The 13635-nt window shown below is 41.0% G+C and overlaps 2 protein-coding genes across 2 annotated transcripts; one reads left to right on the top strand and one right to left on the bottom strand.

Annotated features, from left to right (window-relative positions):
• The first annotated feature begins 6259 nt into the window (after positions 1-6259).
• Positions 6260-7745, top strand: nkx2.5 (NK2 homeobox 5). Its single transcript, XM_034543832.1, has 2 exons — positions 6260-6632; positions 7135-7745. Exons 1-2 carry the CDS (start codon positions 6260-6262, stop codon positions 7743-7745), a joined length of 984 nt encoding a protein of 327 aa, XP_034399723.1.
• Positions 7746-9464: 1719 nt separating this feature from the next.
• Positions 9465-13377, bottom strand: LOC117737414 (vesicle transport protein SEC20-like). Its single transcript, XM_034543369.1, has 6 exons — positions 13288-13377; positions 12212-12304; positions 12018-12109; positions 11726-11830; positions 11409-11527; positions 9465-11089 (listed from the first exon to the last, which is right to left on the bottom strand). Exons 1-6 carry the CDS (start codon positions 13366-13368, stop codon positions 10893-10895), a joined length of 687 nt encoding a protein of 228 aa, XP_034399260.1. The 5' UTR covers positions 13369-13377; the 3' UTR covers positions 9465-10892.
• Positions 13378-13635: the final 258 nt, after the last annotated feature.

The following is a 13635-nucleotide window of genomic DNA, read 5'->3' as shown; positions in this document are numbered from 1 at the left end:
AACTCTGGTATGATGAGCTCATGATCATGAAAACTCATATTTAAAGAGGGGACATGGCAGGACATGGGGCTATACTGTATATTTACAAATAGGCTGAGCATTAGGGAAAATGACATAGCTTTTCGTACACCAGACCAGTATAATTTAGACTTGGAAAAGCTCAGATGAACAGATCACTTCAACACTTTTTGGCGGCCATGCGTAGGTTGGTATCACCTGCTGTGAAAACAAAAGTAAGATTGCAGGAATGTTCCATTTTCAAAAGGAGTTACGAAAGGGAAAACATCTGTTTTCTACAACCTGAATATGATGTAACGATGTGATCAAATATTCAATGATGGCTCCTTCATCCAAAAAGACATGTTGAGTTGGAGGTACTATTTTCGGCGAGTTAATAAACTACTGTGTAATGCTGCCCTCCTCTGGTCACTTTGTGTACTAGCACTAATAAATGTGCAGCAGATCACATTGCACTTGATAAGGAAAGTTATTAGTGACTGGGGGTTCACAGGTGGAGAAGACCCCCAAAATACCAGCAAAAAACCACAAGTACCTGCAAAACACTTCTACAGTGCAACAGTCCAACATGTACAACAGTATACAAATACAGTGAAATAATATGGCAACCTGTTGAACAGAACGTTGCAAATGCTGTGCAAGCTAAAATATGAAACAATATCATTTTGATGATGTATTAGTTGTATAATGTTTCCGGTTGCTCTCGAGGGAGTTTTCTAAAGTCTGAGGAAATAACTCAGATGATGTCATTGGGACTTCAATGGTTCTCATTTAAAGAGATGGACAGCATTAATGTAGTGCTTTTCTATACATTAACAAAGCTATTTACAATTCACACACTTACACATCGGGAGTTCAAAGTGAGAATGGAATCAGTCTTTTGAGGAAATATTTCATCAGATACAACTCAGGTGTCCTATTACTCAAAAGGTTCAGATTTAATATGTGTCTGATTCAGCATCCATTCACCATCCAAGGGCATAGACAGGATGAGAAGGTCTGATAAAACAGGCTATTGATTTAAAGCATCTGATGGTTCTGAAGCATGACTCATACAGATGAGTAAAAATAAGGATATCTCGGACTCGGCTGTTTCCATTTTGAGTGCAATGCTAAATCACTGGAGTACCCCTTTAAAATTCTGGTTTCGTATCCAGTTAGCAAATGTCAACAGGGCACAACCTGTCCCTTAAAATCCATTCATCAGCTCATGAGCTCCAAGACAGCGGTATCCTACCGCTGACCTCAAACATCAGCTGTAGACAAAACTAAAGCAGCCCCAGAGTCAAACCCGTCATCGTATTTCCACCGGGGTGCTCGAACATCACCTTGAACTCAGTGGCAGACTGTGTGAAGCCTTGCCAGGCCTGTGAACATGACCTGGGGGGTGTTTGTCAGGGGTGGCGGGGTAGGCGGGAGGAGGCAGAGGATGGAGCGAAGATGAAGGGGATGCTGCTCCCTCCATCACAGACAAGACAAACGATGCACAGACAGATGGCACTTGACATTGCTGCCATATTCAGTTAGTATCCAGTTACAATACGCTGACTCTGGATCAGCGGATGCTTAAGTCACGCAATAAATGACACAGCCCCCTGACTCTTCAGCCATCTTTGCCCCAAAAGAACCTCTGCGACAATCATTCGTATGATAAAAATCCACATTGTCACCATAAATAGCATATTAGTAGTGGATTAGGCCAACATTTGGGTGCGTTCTTTCAATGGCCACATGGTGGTAGTGTAACTCATGAGGGAGTGGTGGAGAGGACATAGGGATAAAGATTTAACTCCTCAGCTAGTAAACCACATCAGTCACGTCTAAATGAGTTCATGACATCTCCACTGCAGTTATTAATATTATATGAAACATCCAGGCTGATGGAGACACAGCGACAGACTGCATTGCCGAGGCCTGGCCTTGGACTGAAAGCAAATTGGAAAGTATCAACCATTAACTGACACGTAAGGTTAATGAGGAGGCATATGGGAAATATAATATATAATGATCTCTTGTTCAAAAGATGGAACAACAGGTGGCGATATGGATTTACAACGTATCGTGTTTTCAGGCCTGCTGGGTCACACACGAGTTGTCTGGGGTGAGGATGTGACCATAAAGGGAATCGGGAGCTAACGGTTTATGTTTAATTTGAAGGTATTGGATTTCAGGTCGAGTCAGTATTCATGTTGTGTTATGTAAGTTCAACTTGTAATTTGTATATTTGTTAATATATATGTCAGGCTGGAGCTGCTTGCATTACAGCGAATGTGACATGTAGAAAGAAAATAAGAAGAAACATATACAAAATATATATAAATGTATTTGTATTTATTTTTTCTATAGAAATGTACGTCAGATCAGAAAGTTAATCAAAAAGTAGATAAAATCCCACTATTCAATTTGAAATTGTATTTACCTATTTACTTTTAAAGATTGGTGCATTTCAACATAGTTCCCATTTGGACCCTAATGATCAGTCAGATTCGTTGTATTGGTCCACAAGTTTGCATATACTCTTTATGTGAAATTTATGGATTTTTGTTGAATTGTCGGATGCCCTTTCTAACTATCTTGTTTTGTTTTAAGTTTGTGTTTGTAATTTGATATGATGTCATGTTGGATTCAGCAAAATTGTTGTACAAAGATTGGTGTTCTACTTTTTGTCTCCTTAAACTATAAGAGTTTCCACTTGACTGAAAGAAATTAGACAAATTGATCCAATGCATTTATTTTAAATAGAAAGCAATAATTGCTCAGAGTTGTCTTAAAAGAAGATCTCCATTTCCTCTATAACTTCCACAGACAGTCAAGAGAAAGCCGTATTTTCTCTCATCTAGACTATTTCCTCACCAGTCAGATTTGCGTTATCTCCAAAAGAACAGAGCACAACATGCTTTCAGCGGTTGCCAATGAAGTTTAGAGAAATTACAGATTTAGAAAATGTCCACATCACAGATCTTGTAACTCTATACGTTGTAAGATCCTCCAACAGGTCCTTCTGGCTGTCCAGAGCTCCAGATTAAAGACATCGGGAGTGGGCTTTTTCTCTTCTAGCCTCGAGACTTTGGAAGAGCTCATCTGCTCAGGCAAGTTCATTGTGTCCTCATTTAAATTCTTAAAACTCACTTTCTCTTTCCGAATTTCTGAAGTTAAAACGTATTATTTTAATACCACTTTATTCAAATGTTTTCTACATTATTTCACTGCCGTATGCAAGGACATGTTTTTCTATTTGTATGTCTGTGTGTGTTCATTTATACACATTAGCATGATGCAGTTAAATACAAAAACATATATTTAGATGAACTTGCATATAATGTGTATCCGTTTATATATATATATATATATATATATATATATATATATATATATATATATATATATATATATATATATATATATATATATTTATATGTGTATATATGTGAATAGTTATATATAGTATTTCTGGCTTCTTTTTTAATGCTCTTATTGTTTAGTTCTTTTTTTGGGGGGGGGGGGGGGTTATTAGTCATGTGTTATAATTTTTATTTTTTATGTTTTATTGTTATGTTCTCAACAGTCTATCGGGGGTTGAAGGTAACAGGTTCTCATAGATAGTTGTTCCACCACCGCCCTGCTCATGGTGGGAATTGTTGGCTCTTTATTTTAACATTTCCTGAGACTTTCTTCATTCACTAGTTTAAGGGAAATAATGGATATTTGTTCTCATCTCTGACAGATTAGGTTTACTACTTGCAATTTAATATTACATATTGAAAAATAATAATACACCTCATAAAATATGAGATAAAACTGTAAAACTGTTGAGCCAATAGAACAAGTTACAACTACAAGACCAACACATTAACAAGCAGCATATAAAACAATAATGCATCCACGATTCAGTCATCCTTCAGAATGTGAACTTAAGCTCTTCACAGTGTATAATTGTCACAAATCAAACCTTTTCATATAACGTTTTGAAAGCAGGGATTTCATGTTGCTAAGTTTTAGATATAGGCCTCTGCAAACCCACTGCATATCTTGAAAAGGTAATGACGCCAACCAGTTTTTTTTTAGAGAAAGTCATTCTTAAACGGATTACATCCTAATGATCCTGTTGCCTCCAAATCAGTGTAATCACCAAACAGTTAATGGTTCTAAATCACCAAAAGACCTCCAGGAGAGAGGGAGGGGGGAGAGGGAGAGAGAGAGAGAGGTCGTTCTAAAGATGCGTTTTGAGCCACAGGGAAGGTTTAGGCAAGAGACAAACATTTTAATTTGGGTCAAACACACACACACGCGCGCGCGCGCACACACACGCGCACGCACGCACGCACACACAGCGAGGCTCCGACCCTCAAAATACCCACACGTTCGTGCAGCGGAAGTTTTTAAGCAACCTTATCTAAAGCTTTATCTGAGTTGGAGATGTGCTGCAGAAAGACAGGTCAAAGGGGACCGCGGGGCTGCTGCGGGACGAAGCATTAGGGATATGAAACACATGCCAGACCTGTCATGTTCAATTTACAGTTGACTGAATCCCGTAGAACCGGGGACGTGTTTAATTTGGGGGATGATTTATCAATCCAGAGATTTCGTCTTTTGAATTTCTCGCGACAATTAATGATAGAACACAATACAAAACGTTACAGTCAACACGCGCAAAGCAGTGGAAATCAATCACGACGAACACATTTCCCTAGTGTCTTACATTTCCCTGGGGTCTTTTGCTCCCCCCCTCCCCCTTGCGTTTACTTTATTTCGCCAATTATTACAGCAAGAGCCCGGCCAGTGTTGACTCTCGCTGCGCCTGAGAAGGATTGCACAGCCATTCATCAGCTCTCGAGGCGCACAAATAGTCTTTAAAACTATAAACACCACCGCTAGGTCGGAGACAGGGGGACCCATTTACCCCGTGGCTGTGCTAAACGCTGGAGATAAAACAAACGATAATACTGTCTGTCTCCTGTGACCGTCTCCACAGGCATTAATAGCAGGTTTAGTGCCAACGGTGGGGGGGGGGGAACACGTGTGGTTCATGCGTCATTACGCACAGTTGTCTCCATTTTACTGCTGTCTGGCGAAATGAGTTGTACTTTGTCTTTTGTAATCAATACTTTACTTATTGCATGTTTAATTTGACAACATCTCATTTCACTATTAAGAATGCATGGAGAGGCGAGAGACGTGTTTTTGTTCACTGGAATTGAACCAAAAAGTCTGTGAAATTTGCTAATTTAAAAAGCAATAAAGTTGGGCTGTTTTACCGGTTCATAACGTGGGTGTCACATATATGACACGTCTTTAGGGCCTGCAGCGTGGGTGGGAGTGTGTGTGCAGGTTTGTTGTCATCTGTTATCACGTGCTGATAACGCAGACAGTGGCTCCAGAATCTCTTGGAGGCAGACAGCAGAGTGTGTCGCTTCTGGTTTCAGGTTCCGTGTTGAGGGACCCACAACCTGTTGTCTGCTCCCCTCTTTCTTGACGCTCGTCTGCTCCGTTTCCCGTCGGATGAGGGACGGGCCGACACCCCAAACACACACAAACACTCACGCGCATGCACGATCAGGCTTATCAGGCACATCAAGCCCTTTTATAATTCTTCCCAGTGAGCTAAATGATGCACGTTTGACTCATTGCACTATTATAGATCGTTGATGTTCACGCAGTTGGATACATCATTTCTCTTGGTACTTGAAAGTGTGTGTAAACATCTGTCCAAACGCTGGGCTTGTAGAATATACTGTAAACTGGAGTGTAATGACTGAAAAAACGGAAAATATCCATCTAAAAAGCTACTTATTAAGTTTCACTCAATTTATGAAGTTTTTATTTCCACCAAGATCAAGCACATGGCGGATTCAGCAAATGCTTCCAGCAAGGTAATTTGCCTTGGAAATAGAATAATCTGGTCTGGGCTGTTGGTGTGGTACATTTGCAGTGATTGAACATGTATGTATATGTACCAGACATCACTTTACGTCACGAAATGGGAGTACCAGTGGCTCCATACAGAGTGTCCCACTGGCTCACCCCTCCCTCCCCGCGTCACCGGGAGGAGAGGGAGGCCAAGAAAAAAAGTTTGGAGACAGAGTTGACATTCAAAATGCACACTTCACCCAAGATCAGTCTGCTATGCCAAACTAATACTTACATTTAGTAAATATTGCCAGGAAGGAGAGGGAGTTTGTTGACGTCTTCTTTGTTACGTCCATATGACAGGTTAATAGTTAATTTTTTTCAGTTCTTGGTCATGTTTCCCAGCCACAGCAGCACGTCCACTCCCTTCTCTGTAAAGGATATATTAAACCTGGAGCAGAGTCATGACGTTACGGTGTCTTCTTTGGACTTTTCTTCTCGTATGGACTGCTGTACCGTGCCGACCTCCTCCTCCTCCTCCTCCTCCCCCTCCTCTTCCTCCTGCATGCTGGCCAGCCTGAAGCAGGAGCCTCTCCGGGACATGTCGTCCGCCGCCGCCTCGCTGTTTGGAGAAGACCTCCACGAGTCCAGAGCCGGCAGAGGCAATGCACAGAACTTTGCCACTGCCATGTATGGGAAGTCCCTCGTGGAGATGGATATAGTTAAACATGGGGAATCAGACGCGTTTGAGGCGAAACGCAGAAAAGGTGAGCTGAGGAGGACAACGTGTGATCGTGCAGGCCTCTGCAACGAGGCCCGCAGGCTCGAGCGCTTTGATTTGTGCGGAACGTCTGATGCTCCAAACACATCTCCACTAAAGCAGAACGCATACAGGACACACTCTTATTGGCAGGCTTTGAAACTGGATTTTATTACATTTCTAATATAAAAGTTGAGTTCATGGTTATCATTTTCTTGTAGGCCTGCAAGATGTTTATTTCTCGAAACACACTGAATGCATCATGGGCGGCCAAGGGAAAGGAATTACTAACATTTGCAGAATTGGTCCAAATTAACCATATACAGTAGCCTAAGTAGTATGATACAAAATATGATCCTATTACTATTATTATTGGTCAGCAGTATAGTGAACATAGCTAGGCCTAATGGTGAAAATAAATATCCATCCAGCCCCTTTGTTAACAAGTGACCTTTCCAGATATATGTATTTTTTTTTCATCCTTTCTTTCTGTCTGGTGTGATCAGGAGAGTTCAGTCTTCTGAACGAGCCCCTGGAGGACATCAAACCCGAAGACCCGGACCGAGCCAAGCCCCGGAGACGCAGGAAACCGCGGGTCCTCTTTTCGCAGGCGCAGGTGTACGAGCTGGAGCGCCGCTTCAAGCAGCAGAGGTACCTGTCCGCCCCGGAGAGAGACCACCTAGCCGGGGCGCTCAAACTCACCCCGACCCAGGTGAAGATCTGGTTCCAGAACCGGAGGTACAAGTGCAAGCGGCAGAGGCAGGACCAGAGCCTGGAGATGGTGTCTCTGCCGCCGCCCAGGAGGGTGTCGGTGCCGGTGCTGGTGCGGGATGGGAAGCCTTGCCTGGCGGCCGACACAGCCACCTACAACCCCTCCTACAGCATGGGTCACATCGGCCATTTCTCCTATAACAACTATCCAGCTTTCAGTAACTACACCGGCGCCGGCTGCAACACTAACTATGCGTGTAATTATCCTGCAGCCACAATGCAAACGATGCAAGGGTCCCCCAGCAACGGGAATTACATGAACTTTGGGGTCGGGGACCTGAATAATGTCCAGAACACATTTTCCTCCAGTAATGGGGTGTCTTCGTTACATGGCATTAGGACATGGTAAACTATGACATAAGTGCGTTCCCTATTCAGTTGAACGGGATTATTTTACGACTGCATGCATTTATGACTTTGCGGAGTTTGTGTAACTTCTTATATTTAATTACTTTTGGTACTTTTTTCTTGTTTTGTTTTCAGCACCATTTTTATTTATTTCAATGACATTAGCACAAAAAAAACTAGTTGGCAAACAGTTGTTGTGTAAATTGTAAATGTCAAAACTAGAACAATTTTCATTTTATTAATGCTTTTTTTCTTCTTCACACCATGCCTAAATATTTTACCTCTAAAATTAAGACAGTATTTTCAGTGTGCTACGATGAAAAATTCGACAAATTGTAAATTAAGACAAACATTAATTATACAAGGCTACTGTTAGTATTAATATTATTGTTTTTGTTAATATTCCTGACATGCAACTATTTAATTATAATGCTTAAAGTTGTTTCACGTAATAATTGCCTCTGACTTTCAATCCCTAAACAAATATAATAAAAGTATATAATGTCATAGTGAACTATATGGTCACATAATGGTTGAACTGGACCATAAAATCTGTCAGCCCTCATGTGGTTTGTGTCTGGTTAAAATGTTGAAGTGGCTATTAGGAAGCTTCCTTCAATATGCTTAAACAAGGTTAAAAGGTTGTAAAAAGTTTACATTTTTAACAACCCGCTGTCAGCCACACGTACACTCCACGAGCGTGTTTAAGTTGCTGACAGATGGCTGTGAGCCATGACCTTGACCTGTATTCAATGTTATTAAATCAAGTTCTGCTGAGGAAATGCTGTTTTTAATTCATTCAGTGAAACTACAAATGTTTTGATTTCTATTTACTGTATTTTGTGTGCAAGCATTTAATATACAATCTGCCAAAAGCCAGCGACCTTTTCTCTGTACTTGTAAATACGACAAATTCAAGATATCACTCAATTTTTTGACAGTATACTTGAATATTAAAGACTCCTGTTTTGAAGAAAAAGAATCTGTCTTGTATTTGAGAATTGATCAAGTTCCACAGGGCTCACAGTGAGAATGTACAAATAATGTATTTAACAGTCAGATAAATAACTGAACAACTTCAGCCGTATGAATGCGGCGCTGGAGAGATTCTGCCATGGTTCTTTATGGCATCAGTGTGGTGCAGTTTACGCTCCGCTGACACTTGTCCAGATACAAACCCAAACACTTGATTGACACTATCACAGTGCTAAATTGTAAGTCGCTTCACTTATTGTAAGTCGCTTTAGATAAAAGCGTCAGCTAAATGACATGTAATGTAAATGCAAGAATAGTCCAATTTGCTTGACAGAGAGCCAGAGGCCTCGTCTAAGTGTGCAGTTATATGAACAAGCCAGCTCTGCCCAACTAACACTTGAAACCAGTAAGAAACGCTTAGGCATCTCTCGGGTCTCTCCACACACGCTGCGTTGTCCCATCTCATTTTAAACAATACGCCCTCACAAACGCACGTCTGACAAAACATGGGCGACTGTGGGTCAGTGGTTAGCAGGTCCGTCTTTCAATCATGGAGTTGGCGGTTCAATCGATGTGTCCTTGAGCAAGACACTTGCTCAAGGACATGATTTTCGCTTTGGATAAAAGCGTCAGCTAAATTACATATAATGTAATGTAATGTCAAACATCAAGCCAGAAGACTTTATGTTTATTGATGATCAATACTGACAACGTTGACATAAATCAAACAGAAAGGCAATGGCAGGCAATTGCAGAGAGGGTAGCAAGGTCATGTAGCTCCTCTGGCCACCCTCTCCTCCGAGGTGTTGAAAAGGCAACGTCAGATAACGGCACCACACAAACCTAAAAATATCCCCCCTCACCCTCCACCCACACTGGAAAGGGAGAGGGGAAACGGGTCGGAATAATCTGCTTTTCCGGGTCTTATCTGAAGAAAGGCAGGGATGCATGCTGCTCTAGCTCTGCCAGTGTGATGAACACGGCTGCTTTTCTGAGCTTTTTCTGCTCCGCTGCAGACCAGAGCCAAGCTGACACGGACGGAGATGGAGGGAGGTGTGCAAACTCGTTTTTTTTCTTCTTCTTTTTTTCTCTTTTCTTTTTTTTGTTGCATAAAACATGGAGACAATGGAAAGTGAACATACACAATAAAAAAACACTGTTCTGATTATCCAGCTGGTGAAACACACACCAAGACTACAGTATGGCTTGTATTCAAAGTTAAGTTAAGTCCTTTAAATTACTGTATTTGTAATAAGTAGCATTAATTCACTATAATACTGTCATAAATTATACCTCAAACTAAACCTTATAAATATCAATTAAACATAGTGCTTGTACATCATGCACAAAAAACAGTTTGGTTAAAACATCTGTTAGTGAGGAATATATGAAGGAGGCCACTGTTTCTGTGTCCTAATATTTTTCCCATAATATACGTCCTTAATATTGTGAAATTTAACAGCAGTTGATTGATAATTAAAAGTATGGTATACTACAATAGCATTGCTTAAATGAGAAGCACTTGTTTTGTGATCATCTATTCACATTATTATTCTTTCTTTTCATCTGATGAGTTTTTCTGCATTCAGTACATTATATGCAGCCATGACAACACAGTTCATTCTTCATCATTCAAGTAAGGTGAGAGAATATTTTAGGAGTCTGAGAATTAATTCCAGTACTTAAGAATCAAGTGCTGTTTTACACACACGCACACCTTTGATATGGGAATACATATTAATGAAAACAAAACCGTACTGGATATCTTCCACAGGAATGTAAAAAAGAAATGATCATTATGGGTCGTCCATCTCCTCTCATAATTGATTTAATTAAAAGTGATGCGCAGCATCACTGTCACACTAACCAAAGATGGATGTCTGACACATTTTGTGTAGGTTTTCTTTTTTCCACGAAAACGAATGATTCCTCTTTGTAAGTTGAACCAAAACCTTCTCGATAAATACAACACTGCACGGAACTATTGTTTTATCTTCACCCTTTGTGGACAATATGTCACCCTAGTTCAGCAGAATGAGCGGTCCACATTCCACCGGGCAGACACTGGTGTGTGTAATACGACACGCAGCAGTCGGGGTTGTTTAAATCCTTTGCACTACCATGGAAAGTACAGCATGTTGTAATAGGAGAGCTCCCCAGGAAGGTACCTGGTCTATAGGAAGGGGAAAAGCCTCTTCTTGAGGATGTAGAGCACTGTGGCGAGGAAGAGGGCGAGCGCCAGGAAGATGAGCAGTTTATCAGTGAGCTCTCTGCGGTTGTACTTGGTGATGAGTTTCCTCCCGAGCTGGATGGTCCCCGTCATGGTTTTAAACTCCTCGTTGGTCTCTTGGATTGTCCTTGAGGAGGTTGCTGCAAAAGAAGAGAAAACACTATTAATATAAACGGATGGATATTATATAGACGGTGTGCATTAACACAAAATCTGTAAATCTAAAGTCGGTGGCCATGAAGTTTTTACCCCGACCGAGAGTATGTATCCTGGGCATGCAACAGAGTGACACAGTAGGAGGCTCAGTAAACTACCACAAGAGCAGCTCCCCCTTAATGCCTTTTATATCCAAATCAAACAAGTTCAACATTAAGCACATGTTAAGTAAATAAATGCCCACGGTATAAAAAAAAAAAAGATTGTTCACACACTCTTTACATCAGGCGTTTCCTCACCGACCTAGTGACGTCATGGTCTCCTCGCTATGCTGAACCTGCTGCGCCATCATCCGGCTGATGCTCATGAGATTCTCTGTAATGTCACTGGTGGCCTGGCCCAGGTCCTCCTTGGTCATCTTCCTGAGAACAACATAGACGATACAACCATAAAACTAAATTCATGTATTATATTTTTTTTAAAAGGACTAAAAGGATGTAAAAACAATTCTTGTTTCTAAATACAACATTGTAGAGGATTTGGTTTGTTGTTATAAAATTACTTTGCCAAGACATTAAGTTAATCCCCGTCTCATTTAAGAGGAACACACATCAGCTCACCTCTGCCTCACACCACTATCTGCTCCATTAAGAAGTGCCTGCTTTTCCATATTGTCTATGGACAGTTTGCTGGCCATGTTGGCTTTCCTCCAACCTGTCTGGTTACTGCAAAACAGACATAAATAATACATATAAAAATGTTCATTAAGTATACATTATACATGTTTAAGCAGGCAATGTGCACATGCTTCTACCCCACCAGTCTGGCAGCATTATCAACGCAGACATGTGACAACAGCTCACATGTATACAAGTCAGGGAGTGGCAAATTATCCGAATGTATAGCCATTACCTCAGCATCTGTTTTCTGTGTCCCTCTACTTGACTGATCAGAGCTTGCTTGTCTGACTCTTTGTCCTGCTCCATAGCCATCTGCTCAAAATCCTGTCAAAGTGGCACAAATAATTTCGGAGCGATTGATTATGATACTCCCCGTAATGGGGCTCCGTCATGTTGGCAGAGACATTTAAAAAGAGCGTTTCTTACCTGAATCCGCAACCTGAGATTGTGGAAACTCTTTTTCAAATCTGTGTTCAGTTCTGTCAGCTTGCTTTGAGGGCCTGTGCTCCCAGTAATGTCCTGGTGAGACATCAAAACACGGATGAGAACGAGGCGGGCGTTTATGTTTTGATCGTCACTGTAAGGGGAAGCTTGTGATATCCATGTTGCACTCATTTAAAACTGCAAAGTCAGTGACTGGAATATTGGGACTCATTCTGTTAGGAAGGAATAATCTGTCACCATGTCGGCATGCAACATTTTCATTGCCGATTGATCGCAATTTCCCACAGTTCAAAGAGGCCTTCAGAGTCCTTGTTTGTTTCCGAAAGAACAGTTAAAAAACCGAAACGTTTCGGATGTGAAACAATATAAAACAGAGAAAGGAGGGAAGTTCAGTCTGTTAATATTTGGAATTTCTGCTTTAAATAATTACTTTCAACCATTAACTGATGTGTCTTTTAATGGCCCTTAATCGACTGTTATGCGATTAAGTGCATAATAAATCAATAAAGAAAATTATCAGTGGGAAAACTTTTTTTTAAATAATAAAATACTTTTATTTGTACCCGTAGACTTGGTTTGCAATAGAAAAGCGATCATTCACGATGTATTATTACAAAGATACTAAAGAAAGCTAAATAAATAATCAGAATAATTCGGAAAAAACTTGGAAAAGATTATTCTTACGTAAAGCACGTTGATCCTACTGGAAATATGTTTAAATGTGAGTGTCCGCTCACCGACAGAGGGACATAACGTCATCTTTAATTATTGATCTACGACAACGGTAACGTTCGTCCGGTTGCCCTCTTCATTTACCGGGAGTACAATTACCTTGTCGGTGAGGACATTAGGCACATTTTAGAGATACGTCAGAGCCCGTTTGCTCTGCTCACAGCCGCAGCTCATCTTCAGAGAGCGGCTCGAGCTCCCGGTTCACCGGCTGCAGGCGATAGCAATAAATGCTACCGGACAACAGCACGATTCCTCTGCGTGACAAGCTCAAAGACCAGCGTGTTTCGGTGTTGCGCCAAGTAATCTTACCAAATAAATACTCGCACCTGGATGAGAGCTTTGACTTCCAGGTCATATTTGAGTATTTCTTGTTCACATATTCGGAGGAGGACGTCTGAGGACGCCATGTTGCCAAAGTAGTCGGCTCAAACTACGGCGAGCAGGAAGCCCGTTTTGAACGTCGACTGTGGACTTTGCCCATACGAACGACACTTTATGGTACTATAAACCAACCAGACTGAATAACAAAAAACATAAAACAATAAATAATTAAATGTATTTCATATAAAGTCTGAAATAATGTAAATAAGTGTGTTAAGAACTTTCAACAGCCTAATAAATACATAATATGGTACTGTCAATAAAGTAATGCAACTCAACGTAATGAGGAGAAA

This window comes from Cyclopterus lumpus, chromosome 10 (assembly GCF_009769545.1).
Source record: "Cyclopterus lumpus isolate fCycLum1 chromosome 10, fCycLum1.pri, whole genome shotgun sequence".
Lineage (NCBI taxonomy): Eukaryota > Metazoa > Chordata > Actinopteri > Perciformes > Cyclopteridae > Cyclopterus > Cyclopterus lumpus.
Note: the sequence above shows the minus strand (reverse complement) of the source record. Positions and strands in the feature narration are given on the sequence as shown.